Source organism: Sphaeramia orbicularis, chromosome 6, assembly GCF_902148855.1.
Source record: "Sphaeramia orbicularis chromosome 6, fSphaOr1.1, whole genome shotgun sequence".
Taxonomy (NCBI): Eukaryota; Metazoa; Chordata; class Actinopteri; order Kurtiformes; family Apogonidae; genus Sphaeramia; species Sphaeramia orbicularis.
In genome coordinates, this window is record NC_043962.1 from 14,615,259 (window position 1) to 14,629,507 (window position 14,249).

Genomic DNA, 14,249 nt, shown 5'->3' on the forward strand with positions numbered 1-14,249 from the left:
CTTTCCAAGATACAGCCTTGGGTCAAAATGTGAAATTCAAGAATTAACGAGAGAATGGGTTTGACTCAAAAGGAATATTTGTCTCAGAGCTACAAGATCTACTTCAAAACACTGTCTGCACATTAGGATACATTCACTTTACAGGTTCTATTTAGTGGAAGATTTATAAAACTATGATATAAATGTACATAAACCAATATATATGTGTAATAACACGCAATCATATATCTTGAAAACATCAGCAAACCTGCACTTTTGTCATTTATTTTCCAATTAATCTTATTAAAATGTGTAACATGTAGCACATTTAATGTCTGAAGTAAATCATTTCTAAAAAATTGTAGACCAGTGTTACTGGAAAACAATAACGGTGTTAGTAACGCCGCTATTTTTAACGCTGTTATTCCCAACACTGCTTTTAAATAACAAGTAATCTGTAATGTATTACAGTTTGGAAGTGACTTGCACAACACTGCTCATGAACAGGTGTAATCTCACACAGATCTAAAAGCTCTAAAACTCCCGTCTTTGATTTCCTTTTGTTATGATCACGTCTATTCCTATAAACCACAGGTGTCAAACATGCGACCCAGGGGCCAAATCTGGCCCGCTAAAGGGTTCAATCCGGCCCCTGGGATGTATTTGTGAGATACAGAAATTACACTGAAGATATGGAGGATGTTAAAATCATTTCAGTCTAAAGTGGGTCAGACCAGTAAAATTCTATCATAATAAACTATAAATAATGAAAACTGTAAATTTGTCTCATCGTTTTAGTGTAAATCAATTAAATTGGATGAAGATGTTTATATTTACAGACTAGCCTTTTACAAAAAATTTGAATATCTGAAATTTCTCAAGAGAAGTATGTGGAATTTTAATAATATTCTGCCTGTTATTAAATGTTTTGTGTATTTGTAGATCCACTGTGATCTCTAAGTTGTGATTCATGTGTATAAATGATAAACTAAGGCGTAATATTGTTAACAATGTGCTTATTTTACTAAAGAATTTTCAGGTTGTTCAGATTTGTTCAAGTTATATTCAAGTACAATTTGTAGATGTAAACATTTTAATTACGGAATTTAGTTTTTTCACTCAAAAGTTCTTATCCTATTATTTATATATTTTACTGGTCTGGCCCACTTTATATCGTATGAGGCTGAATGTGGCCCCCGAACTAAAATGAGTTTGACACCCCTGCTATAAACTATTACATGAAGGGTCTCATTCATGGCTTCGTGTACAGTGATTATACTGGGCTTCCGTCTGCTCATCCCTCTTGGTCCTACCTAATGCTTCCTTTCATCTCGTCCTGACCTGTATATGTTCATAGCCTATGTCTGCCGGAGAGCTGAGGTGAATTGATTTGCCAATGTATTTTCATGTCAGGGCCTTGACTTTTTTAGCCAGAGGGGAAGAATCGCCTCCTTTATATCCACTTCTTCATACAAGGGGAAACAGAGGCTGCCACACACTCATTAGATTTGCAAAAACCAATATCTGAGTCGCAAGTGCCTCCGAGTGTTTTTTGAATTTTATTTCTTTTTTAGGCATGGGGGGGGGGGCACACTTAGGTCTGAGTGTTATGAAGGGGCATTGAAAGAAAAACAATTGGAAGAGAAAAAAAAAAAATCAATCCTCCCTTCCCTTCCCTTCCCCTCCTGCGTCCCCACCCTACTACTGTATTAGATATTCACCACCATTCAGACGCGCATCGATCGCCTTAGAATTTTTTTTGAAGTGTACAGTTCAATTCATTTTAGAACGTCTGGGAAAATTATAGTTCACATTCCTCAAGACCGTTCCCTAATCTTATAGAGAGAAAGTGAGCGGCGAGCGGGGGCTGGAAGAGATGTAGGAGGATAAAGACGGAGAAAAAAAAAAAAAAATTAATACAGAGAGACATATTGGCATGTCAACAGTCGTAACGCGTGATGAGTTTGTCTCACTGATACCGCCTGCCAAGTTATTACACAAAGCACTGCACAGCTTTGACCACAGCGGAGCGAGCAACAGTGCAGCCCACTCATGCGCTAACAAAAGACTAGCACAAAGCAGAATGCAATAGTAAACCCTTTGGTAACAAACAGTAGCTATGACAAATTGCCACCTCCAAATTGGTTGTTTTACACCACATTTTGCTGCATGTATTTGGCTAGATTAGCAGTTAAAGGCAAGGCTTAAAGGTAAGCCTGTTAAGTAAGGAAGAATGCCTATAGTACACCTGATCCCACTAACACACTGAGGTGTTGTACTTCCACTGTATGTGCATGCAGGCATCAGAACTGTGCAGGGAAGAAGGGAAGCAGCGGGAGGTCTCACATAATATGGATTTTACACTGTATCTGCTGAGTACGAGCAGGGAAATGCAGTTTAATATTAAGGTGTAAAGTGGCCGCCCTGACTCAGGTATTCACACATAAAATATTATATTATTAATAGTGAGGCATCAATGAGTGAGGAAAAAATGGATATATCTTTACACTGGAAAAAATACCCCTCTAAAAAGAAGTAAAACTAGAAAAGCACTTGGAGAGCGCAAACTTCCGCCAAGGCAGATCAATGCCCCCCTGATCGCCACCAAAATGTAATCATTTCTTCCTTGTGCCAGTATCAACATTTCTTGAAAATTTCATCAAAATCCGTCCATAACTTTTTGAGTTATCTTGCTAACAGACAAACCGACAAACAGACAGACAAACCCTGATGAAAACATAACCTCTGCCGTTACTCTTAGCGGAGGTAAAAAAAAAAAAAAAGGTAATACAACATATTTTTGCTTGAATTAACCCTGTAAAGTCTGAACCATTAAATCACTGCCAGAAAATTCCAGTTCTTTGAAACTGGAGCCTTTTATTGGTCCTTCTGAAGAACCCAATTTTTTTTTTTTTTTTTTCAAATATCATGTATCCATGTATAAGTTTCAATTTTGTAACATATTTGATACATCGGGTCTCAATGCCCAATGCTGATTATTTTTGAACAAACAAAAACATAATATAACACAAACATGTCTAACAAATTGGTAATTCCTTTTCAAAATTGCCAAAGTTCTGCCTCCTTCCTCATTAATGACAGTCTTGTAGTGTCACTGGAAAGACCTCTGGTGAATGAATTCCTCCCCCCTGGTGGATTATCCGTGTATTGCATGTATCTAATTGTATACATCAGGTTTTTCAAGAAAAAAAAATCACACTGATCATGTAGAGGGCTTCAAAACTCATGTATCAAATACGATACATTTGGCATTATAGGGTGAAGCAAGAAAATCTGCCAATGGGACAAGTGAAAATTATTTTGTAAGGTTTCATGAAATAAGATTTTCAAGATCTATTGTCTAAAAATGTGTTCTTATATCTCACTGAAAAGTTCCTCTTTAGGTGATTATGTCTGATTTTAAGTGTGATGAGATATTTTGACTAGAAATGAGAAAAATACACTTTGTAAGATTTTGATTTTTTTTCCAGTGTGGGTTCACTCCCAATTATCATTTTCACCTCTACCCCTTCAAACAGAGTTGCAAGGGTTAGGGGTTGAAATATTCCCCTATAAAATGGGACAACCCAATCTACAACACTGATTCACCAGTAAAACCATTGGAGTTGGATCAGTGACAGTGGATGGAGACACTAGTTGAAGATTTTGTTGAAAAAGTCACTTTTTCTTCAGTTTTCTCAGATTTTCATACAATAACCTTCAACTTTAATCTGAGCTTTCAGGAACATCACTAAATTAAATGCAGGAAAATGCGTGATTTTTTCTGAAACAATGCAAAACACAGAGGAAAATATTGTAATAAATGGCGATAAATCACTTCAGAAAGGTTAAACTTAGAGGAAAATTTCATATGGGAACTGCCACAAAAGGGACTTTATGGGTTAATGACAAATAAATCACATTTAAGTAAATAATCTATTTGTGTTTTTCCAAAAAATATTAACCATGAATGTATTTCCACCCTAAAACACAAACACCATCAGGCATAGACCCATTAAAACACACTCCACAGTCCTAATGTGTTTGGCTGCAACATGCTACTACTATATCTCTTATTTTTTTCAATGGAGGAAAATTACTTAAGAGTTTTCCGCTTTACAATTATTACAAATATTCCGCTGTTTCTAAAGCACCACAGAAGTGTTAGAATTAGGAACCAGTGATTGAATGACCTGCTTGTGCCTCTTGTTCCACATTAGCGGAGTGTGCAGTGAAGTGGCCGTATCCGCCGTGAAGCGCAATTTAAATGAAGTCGAAGCGAAAAAACGACCTTTCTCTGAACTCGCCGGACGTTAACGGACCCTACCTGGACCGGCATTAAAATATTATTCCAAAGTTCAGCGGTCGCGCGTGGGTCGAGGGCTTGACTTGTACTTTGGTCTGAAAGTGGAGCCTGGCGCACCCCATCCAATTCAGTCATAAAAGAAAATAGGTACTAAAGGAGACAGCGGTTGGAAAAAAGAAAGGAGAAAATGAGCGAAAATGGCGAGCAGGAAGGGAGGGAGAAGGGCGTCTGTCGAATGCTCAGCCATCTCCAAACATGTCAGAAATGGGGAGCAGCCTGGGAGGAGATGGCTGGCAGAGAGGCAATCAATAGACTCTCACATTTCATACCGCAGTGTGTGTGTATGTGTGTGTGTGTGTGTGTGTGTGTGTGTGTGTGTGTGTGTGTGTAGGTGTGTGTTTAAGTCGGTTGGTGTGTGTTTTCTGGATCAAATTTCAAACCACCTTGTTGAAAGCCATTCTACCAGCCTGATGAGACGAACAGCCACATTACTGAATAACACACCTCACACTGAGCTGTTTGTCTTTTCTCACACTTGTTCATATTTCTGCCTCAACACACACATACATTTAAATCAGGGGTGTCAAACATGTGGCCCGGGGGCCAGATCTGGCCCATCAAAGGGTCCAGTCCAGGGTCCGGTCTGGCCCTTCCCAGCCAGCATGTCCATGTGGGCCCCAGAAGGGTTACAACTGGGCTGGATATACAGGGTGGGGAAGCAAAATTTACAATATTTTGAGGCAGGGATTGAAAGACAGTGTATGACCAATTAGTTTATTGAAAGTCATGAGAATTTATTTGCCACAAGAAAATTGACATAATAGAAAATGTTTTTATTGTACAGGGTGGGGAAGCAAAATTTACAATGAACATTTAGTTGTTTTTTCTCAGCAGGCACTACGTCAATTGTTTTGAAACCAAACATATATTGATGTCATAATCATACCTAACACTATTATCCATACCTTTTCAGAAACTTTTGCCCATATGAGTAATCAGGAAAGCAAACGTCAAAGAGTGTGTGATTTGCTGAATGCACTCGTCACACCAAAGGAGATTTCAAAAATAGTTGGAGTGTCCATAAAGACTGTTTATAATGGAAAGAAGAGAATGACTATGAGCAAAACTATTACCAGAAAGTCTGGAAGATACTATTAAAGAAGAATGGGAGAAGTTCTCACCCCAATATTTGAGGAACACTTGCGCAAGTTTCAGGAAGCGTGTGAAGGCAGTTATTGAGAAAGAAGGAGGACACATAGAATAAAAACATTTTCCAATATGTACATTTTCTTGTGGCAAATAAATTCTCATGACTTTCAATAAACTAATTGGTCATACACTGTCTTTCAATCCCTGCCTCAAAATATTGTAAATTTTGCTTCCTCACCCTGTATGTGTCCTCCTTCTTTCTCAATAACTGCCTTCACACGCTTCCTGAAACTTGTGCAAGTGTTCCTCAAATATTCGGGTGACAACTTCTCCCATTCTTCTTTAATAGTATCTTCCAGACTTTCTCCTAATAGTTTTGCTCATAGTCATTCTCTTCTTTCCATTATAAACAGTCTTTATGGACACTCCGACTATTTTTGAAATCTCCTTTGGTGTGACGAGTGCATTCAGCAAATCACACACTCTTTGACGTTTGCTTTCCTGATTACTCATATGGGCAAAAGTTTGTGAAAAGGTATGGATAATAGTGTTAGGTATGATTATGACATCAATATATGTTTGGTTTCAAAACAATTGATGTTGTGCCTGCTGAGAAAAAATAACTAAATGTTCATTGTAAATTTTGCTTCCCCACCCTGTAAGGGTCCCATGTGGGTTTGTCCGCAGTTTCCACGGTGGCTCCACATGTGTTTGCCCATATCAGAATCAGAATCTGAATCTCTTTATTGTCATTAAGTACAACAAAATTGAGGTAAAGCTCTCAGGTTCAGTGCAAGAATTTATAGACAGTCAACAAATATAAGTAAAACAACAACAAATATCAGTAAAAGGCAGAGTTATTTACTTTAAAAATTTTTTTGAAAAAGTATTGTAAATTAAGATATTTGTAAAACATAGAATTTTAGCAGTGCGAATAACATGAGAAGTAGTGCAAATGACATGAAAGATAAATATTGAGGGATAAATAGTGTGAAGAATAAATAATATGAGATATTCAGATCTCTGATTCTGATCCTGGTATGGGCAAACACATGTGGGGCCACCATGGAAACTATGGACAAACCCAAATGGAACCCTTCTGGGGCCCACATGGACATGCTGGCTGGGTTGGGATGAATTTGTGAAATATTAAAATTACGCTTAGATTAGAGTCCGATATGGGATTTTTGGGGCTGATGCTGATACCGATATTGGGGGCCACAAAAAAAAGCCGGTATCCAGTATATTGGCTGATATCTGATATTGGCCGATAACCGATATACTGGTTGATATTTATTTATTTATTTATTTATGTATTTATTTTTATTTATTTGCACATCATAAAACAAGAAAAAAAAAAAAAACATTCAAACAAGTAACATTATTGTGCAGGAGAGGTTTAGAAGCCAAAAAAGGCTTATACAGGGTTACCCAAAAAAACGGGAATTTTTGAAGTACGTATTGGCAGACATGAGCAAGTGGCAGCACTGTGAGACACTGACCTTGAGCAAGTAAAAACGCCCCCATTTTAGTAACCATGGATCAGTGGAACAGGCAACAGCGTGCGTTAGCCATAAAAATGTTTTATAAAAACGGTGATTTTTCTTGCGGGGCTATCTCAAGAGCAAAGTGTACACGACTCGACCAAGAACTCCGGATGAGTTAAAACAGAGAAATCAGGATGAAATTCACAGTATCCCAGCTGAGATGTTGCAGCGGTCAATGAGGAATCTCAACAGCAGATTTCAAGAATGCATTGGTACAGGAGGACGCCATCTACAGGAAGTAATTTTTAAAAAATGAAAATTCCATCATTGTTTCTTAAATGGCACGTTTTAAGGTTTCAATTACTATGAATAAGATATTTTTCTTCCATCACTCTTGGTTTTATTGGATTGTTAAAAAGTTCCCATTTTTTTGTGTCACCCTGTATGAATACCTCCCCCAAAATGAACAATATGCAAGAAAAAAAGAAAAAAAAAAAAAGAATTAAAAATACAATACGCTGGACAAGACAAGTAGGAGAAAAGAAAAAAAAAGTAGTGTGAGATACTCCCTGGTAAAATGTCCAAATAAAAGAGGATACACAAGCAAAGGTGTTAGAAAAATGGGCAATGATGACTGGGAGTACAGTTGGTGTCGGCTGCTGCCTTATCGGTACAGACAACTGCCTGTCAGCCAGCTGAGCCCACAAAGAGAAGAAAAAAATACAATATAACTGAATTAATAAACTAAAGTAAAGAAAGATATATGAAATAAGAACATTGATCTACACAGGATATAACTGGAAAAGCACTCGGAGAGCACAGACATCCACCCCCCATCACCACCAAAATTTAATCATTTGTTACTTGTGCCAGTATCAACATTTCCTGAAACCCCCCCCCACACACACTTAGAGTCGTCTTCTGGTCCCCACTCTACCTGGAAACATGGAGACTAAAGTTGGGAGAAAGCAGCAGAGTCCTGTCTGGGATTTATTTGAATATGATGGAGAAGAAGATGAAAGATATATTTTTTTTTAAAACTAAAATTAATACTAAACTAAACTAAAACTAAGCATTTAGAAAAAAATTAAATCTAATAAAAACTAGCCAACCTGCTCTAAAAATGAATTAAAACTAACGGAATTAGAGAAAGAAAACTCAAAACTAAATAAAACTATAATGGAAAAATTCAAAACTATTAGAACCTGGCTTTGACAGCCCGGATTTAACCCTTTCATGCATAAATTATGAGAACCTAAGAAGATTTTTTTCCTGAGTGTTTTTATTCCTCTTTAGGCATTAAAAAAACAATGCGATTAGAAATTTTCTTATGACCCTGCTTTTCTTTCTGAGTTCCACTGCGTTTAATTTTTGAAGCAAAGAAATAGACATTTACTGATATACTGTGTGAAAACTATGAAATAAAAACCTTTTGAAGGCTGCTAACCTGATGTTTTCTCACATTTTAACTCTAATACTAGTCTGTACTCACTTCATGGAGATATGCCAAAAAAAACAACTTTTTGTTTAAAAAAAAAACTATTAACCCTTTCATGTATACTGGTCACTACAGTGGACAGTTATTCTACAGCTGTTGTCATATATTCATGGATTTTGTTGTTTTTTTTTAATTTTTTTTTTACACATATCTTTATTAAAGCTTTAACACATTACATATCTTTTCTGACATGAATTGGTAACATTGTGTAGATCTCCCCTGAACGCCCCCCCCCCCCCCCATTAGTTTTCACACAATTTATCAGTAAATACATGTTTCTTTGCTTCAAAAATTAAATGCATGGTGTCCAGCTGAGTGGACATTTTTGCAACTTCATGAAAATTAGGTTAATAAGAATTATTATTTTTGATTATTATTTTTTTTTAAATGTTTTTTTTTTTTTTACATTTTTTTTTATTTATTTTATTTATTTTCATAAGAAATTTTTCAATCATGTTTTTTTTCATGATTAAAGAGAAATGAAAACAGGGAAAAAAAATTTGATTAAGGTTCTCATAATTTGTGCATGAAAGGGTTAATTGCAGTCTAATAACAATAACAAGCAACCAATTTACACCCAAACATGTTAGTGCAGATCAGGTTTATCAAGAACAGCAAACTTACAGTAATGGTAGGAATTGCAGTGTATTATGGGATGGTGCATAAGCGTCCACTGTTTTGATATGGAACTAAGGCAAGGCAAGTTTATTTGTATAGCACATTTCAGCAACAAGGCAATTCAAGGTGCTTCACACAGGACATTGAAATAAAAGAAACAAAAAGAAACACATTTAAAACATTATAAAAGAAACATGTAAAAGGTGATTAAAAACAGCAAAACAACACATAAAATAAAAAAATAAAATAAAATAGAATAAAATAAAAATAAAAACACATATTAAAGTAAAAGTTGCAGTGCAGAGTTTCAAAGAGAATATAAAATGTAAAAAGTCAAAAGCCTTTTAGTCAAAGGCAGCAGTGAACAGGTGAGTCTTTAACCTGGACTTAAAAGAACTCAGACTCTCAGCAGACCTGATATTTTCTGGTAGTTTGTTCCAGATATATGGAGCATAGAAGCTGAACGCTGATTCTCCATGTTTAGTTCTGACTTTGGGAACACAGAGCAGACCTGCACCAGATGACCTGAGTGGTCTGGATGGTTCATACTGGACTAGAAGGTCTCTGATGGATTTTGGGCCTAAACCATTCTGTGCTTTATATGCTAGTAAGAGAATTTTGAAGTCTATTCTCTGAGAGACAGGGGGCCAGTGTAGAGACCTCAGAACTGGACTGATGTGGTCCACTCTCTTGGTCTTAGTGAGGACTGGAGCAGCAGCATTCTGGATCAGTTGCAGTCTAACTAAAACAATAAAACCCATGAATATACAAGAGAATAGCTGTAGAATAACTGCACACTTTTATTTTATTATTATTATTTTATTTAGAAATAAATAAATAAATAAATAATAAAATTTAAAAAATAAAAATAAATAAATAAATAAAAATAAAAGAAATAAAAAAATAAAAAAAAATAGCTGTCCACTGTAAGGGTAGGACGATAGGAAATCCTCAAACTGAAACAGACGACAGGGCGTGGGTTTGTGCGTCAGATCCGTCCACAAGTACCAGGAAGTGAACTGGTTCTCAACTCCAGCTAAAACTTCCAGTATTCTACAAGTTCTCGTCAGTGTGGGGTAAATCCTGTGGGCAGCAGAGTGTCTGTGGATGGTGTGATAAATCAAACTCAGGGTGTTCTTTAACTTCAGAGCAGACTGGCTGCGTTCAGTCGTATTGATTGAGCTGTCCAGCATGTGGAGGCAGGACCAGGCTGAGGCACTTTCAGCAGGACTGTCCCATTAAAGCCCATGACTGTGTTTGTGCAGACTAAAGGAGGACAGGTGGAACGGCTGGGGCCGTCCTGACTGAAGCTTTAATGATGTCAGACCATCAGCTGTTCTGTGGAACTGATGACCTGAGCTGGCTCAGCCATGACTGACTGTACAAGGTGTCCTGACTTCTGTTCTTCTGTTCTTCTCCTCCTCCACATTTCCTCCTCTTTTTGTCTCCTTTCCCTTCTGTCCTTTCCATTTCCTCTCCTCTCCTTGTCTCCTCTCCTCTTTTCCTCTCCTTTCTTCTACTCTCTTTCTATCTCCTCTCTTTTCCCCTCCTCCTCTCCTCTCCTCCTCTCTTTTCCTTTCCTCTCCTCTCCTCGCTTTTCCTCTCCTCTCTTTTCCTCTCCTCTCCTCTCTTTTTCCTCTCCTCTCTTTTCCCCTCCTCTCTTTTCCTCTCCTCTCCTCTCTTTTTCCTCTCCTCTCTTTTCCCCTCCTCTCTTTTCCTCTCTTTTCCTCTCTTTTCCTCTTCTCTCCTTTCCTCTCCTCTTCTCTCCTCTTCTCCTCTCTCCTCTCCTTTCCTCTCCTCTCTCCTCTCTTTTCCTCTCCTCTCCTCTCTTCTCTCTTCCTCTCCTCTCTTTTCCTTTCCTCTCCTCTCTCCTCTCTTTTCCTCTCCTCTCTTTTCCTCTCCTCTCCTCTCTTTTTCCTCTCCTCTCTTTTCCCCTCCTCTCTTTTCCTCTCCTCTCCTCTCTTTTCCCCTCCTCTCTTTTCCTCTCTTTTCCTCTCCTCTCCTCTCTTTTCCTCTTCTCTCCTTTCCTCTCCTCTTCTCCTCTCCTCTTCTCCTCTCTCCTCTCCTTTCCTCTCCTCTCTCCTCTCTTTTCCTCTCCTCTCCTCTCTTCTCTCTTCCTCTCCTCTCTTTTCCTCTCCTCTCTTTTCCTTTCCTCTCCTCTCTTCCTCTCCTTTCCTCTCCTCTCCTCTCTTTTCCTCTCCTCTCCTCTCTTTTCCTCTCCTCTCCTCTTTTCTCTCTTCCTCTCCTCTCCTTTCCTCTCCTCTCTCCTCTTTTCCTCTCCTCTCTTTTCCTTTCCTCTCCTCTCTCCTCTCTTTTCCTCTCCTCTCCTCTCCTCTCTTTCCTCTCTCTTCCTCTCTTTTCCTCTCCTCTCCTCTCTCCTCTCTTTTCCTCTCCTCTCCTCTCTTTTCCTCTCCTCTCCTCTCTCCTCTCTTTTCCTCTCCTCTCCTCTCTCCTCTCTTTTCCTTTCCTCCTCTCCTCTCTTTTCCTCTCTTTTCCTCTCCTCTCCTCTCCTCTTTTCCTTTCCTCTCCTCTTCTTTCCTTTCCTACCAGGCCTGTAGATCCTGCTGAAAACTTCCCGTAGTCCTTTTTTTGCAACACTGAAAAGCAACGACTTATCTCCCCCACGCAACCCAGGCTTAGGAGAGAAGAAGAAGAAGAAAATGAAAAAAGAAGAAGAAGAAGCGAGAAGAAGTCTTCTCACCATGACAAATCAAATAAGAAAACACACAATCCCTGCTGGCACAACTGCTGTATAACACCACTCGGAATTTCTCAAAGAAAAAAAAAAAAAAAAAAGAAAAAAAAAACCCTCTCACTTCCCCTCTCGCTGTGTCTCCTTTTTCTTCATCTTTACTTTCCTTGTTGCATCTGTCTGTCTGTCTGTCTGTGCTACTGTCATCTCATATCGTCATCTCTTCTGACTCTCTTTCTCACTTCATTCATTCATCCTCAACCTTTTTGTTTTGGTTTTCATTGTATTTCCTTACTTACATTTCCAGACCAACCCTCGGTGTTAAAGCAGCATTCACACATTTAACAACACTCCGCATCCGTAGGAGATACTTGAAACCACGCATTTACTCATCATGTAACGACACGATAAAGCTATAATTCTACATCATATTGGACCTCTCCTTTAACCCTCAGCCTCATCCATCCATCCTCCCTTCCTTCTCCTTCCTCTCATGGCTACCTCTTCTTCCTCCCTCATCTGTTTCTTCTGCCCCGTCGCTGCTTCTTCTCTATTTTCCCCGCTCATCGTCATCGTCCAAGTATCTATCTACCCCACCCCCCCTCCCCTTCCCCCATCTCCCCATCAATCTATCGTATCTATATCTATCTACTATCTATATCGACCTCTCTCTCTCTCTTTCTCTGTCTTTCGGTGGGCCAGGGAACACTGCGAAGGCTGAGCTACCGTCCTGGTCGGGGAAGAGCATTGACTTTTTTTTGATGTGTTCTTTTCTTTTTCTCGTCACAGACTGTGTTTGATCTTGTTTCCCTCTTTAGGTGAAGAGAACAAAGCCTGTGTCTTTGTCTGCAGTGGTTGTGGTCGTTTAGGACAAGGTGGTAGCCATAAGCCTTCAAAGTCAGTAACTCTCTGGAGTTGTTTCTTCGATTTGCTTCTGTTTTTATTGCATTAGTTGTCATGGAGTGGAAAACCGTATATCTTTATAGTAACGGTGTAAACCTTAAAAAAAAAAAAAAAATACTATTATATAAATATTTTATTTTTTACCATTGTATAAATATACAGTATTGATTAACTTATGTACTTTGATTGCAAGTTCTTTGGTCACCCACACAGTGATTAAATAAAAAAAAAAGAGGAAACCTTTTTTCTGTGAATTTTAGGCACTATTTCTAATGCTATTGATGTGTTGAGTATTTTCTTGTAACATCTTTTTTTTTCTGTTTTTATTTTTCTGTTTTGTTTTTTTAAATCTGTGATTAATTGCAGAATCAGGTGTCTTACTTTGACGACTGCCATGTGTTTAGGTTCGGTTTGTCTATTGTCAACTCTGCCCCTCTTCCTGTTTCCATTTTCTCGTTACGAGTCAGAAGAAGAAGATGTGTAAAGAAGAAAAACACAGGCGGTTTGTGGTTTTGGTGGGTAGTTTCGCTTTTTTCTCTCGCGCTCATCGACAGAACGTAGCGTGTGTGGGTTCGTGTGGAAGACCACCGTAAAGTAAAAGATGACATTTTGAATGAGTTATGTCTGTCTTTTGCACTAATTTAATAAAGCCGTTACTGAAAAATTCCCACAGTGCTGTTTCATTAAGTGTGTTTTTACTCAAGAGACGAATACACTTGAAAAAAATCAAAATCTTACCAAGTGTATTTTTCTCATTTCTAGTCAAAATATCTCATCACACTTAAAATAAGACAATCACCTAAAGAGGAACTTTTCAGTGAGATATAAGAACTTACTTTTAGACAACAGATCTTGAAAACCTTATTTCAAGAGATCTTACCAAGATAATTTTCACTTATTCTATTGGCAGATTTTTTGCTTGAATTAAACAAAAAAAAAAAAAAAATCTTGAATTAAGCAAAAAAAAAAAAAAAAAATCTGCCAATGGAACAAGTGAAAATTTTCTTGGTAAGATTTCTTCAAGTAAGATTTTCGAGATCTATTGTCTAAAAATAAGTTTTATATCTCTCAAACTGAAAAGTTACTCGTTTACAAGGGAGTCCTGGCCAAGATGGGCAGCAGCAAATACAACCCACAGTTACAGGATTACAGTTAAAACACATAGAACAGACACATTCGAGCATAAACAGTAACAAGTGGTGCCAGGCACAACAACCCCGCCCCTCACACGTATTGTAGCTTATTTTGGCATCGATCCAGCTGATGTCACCATGTTTATGCATGTGCTGATGTCAGCATATCAACGGCCTCTGTATATGTGCCAGGTTTGAAGTAAATTGAAACAAAATTGTTTATATAGACTGAATTTGTGAAATTTCGCCCCTTTATATGTAAATGGGAGAAACAAAAGTATTAAAAAAATTCATTTAAAAAATTTAAACTTTGACCTACTTTTCCCAAAATGTAATGACATCTATTCTGGGTCACTGGCAATCTATAAACCCAGTTTGGTATGAATTCAACCAACAGTTTTGTTGCTACCGACATTTTAAATTTAGCCTATTATATATATAAAAAAAGGGGAAAAAAAGAATTTAAAAATTCATTTAAAAATTT

General features: G+C 37.8%; 1 protein-coding gene across 1 annotated transcript in view; it reads left to right on the forward strand.

The window, feature by feature from the left end:
- cdh13 (cadherin 13, H-cadherin (heart)) overlaps positions 1-13,302 on the forward strand; it is a 1,127,464-nt gene extending 1,114,162 nt beyond the window's left edge. The window contains 1 exon segment of the mRNA XM_030136869.1: positions 11,588-13,302. Within this exon segment, the coding sequence (XP_029992729.1) occupies positions 11,588-11,595 (8 nt within the window). The 3' untranslated portion in view covers positions 11,596-13,302.
- The last annotated feature ends 947 nt before the right edge of the window (positions 13,303-14,249 follow it).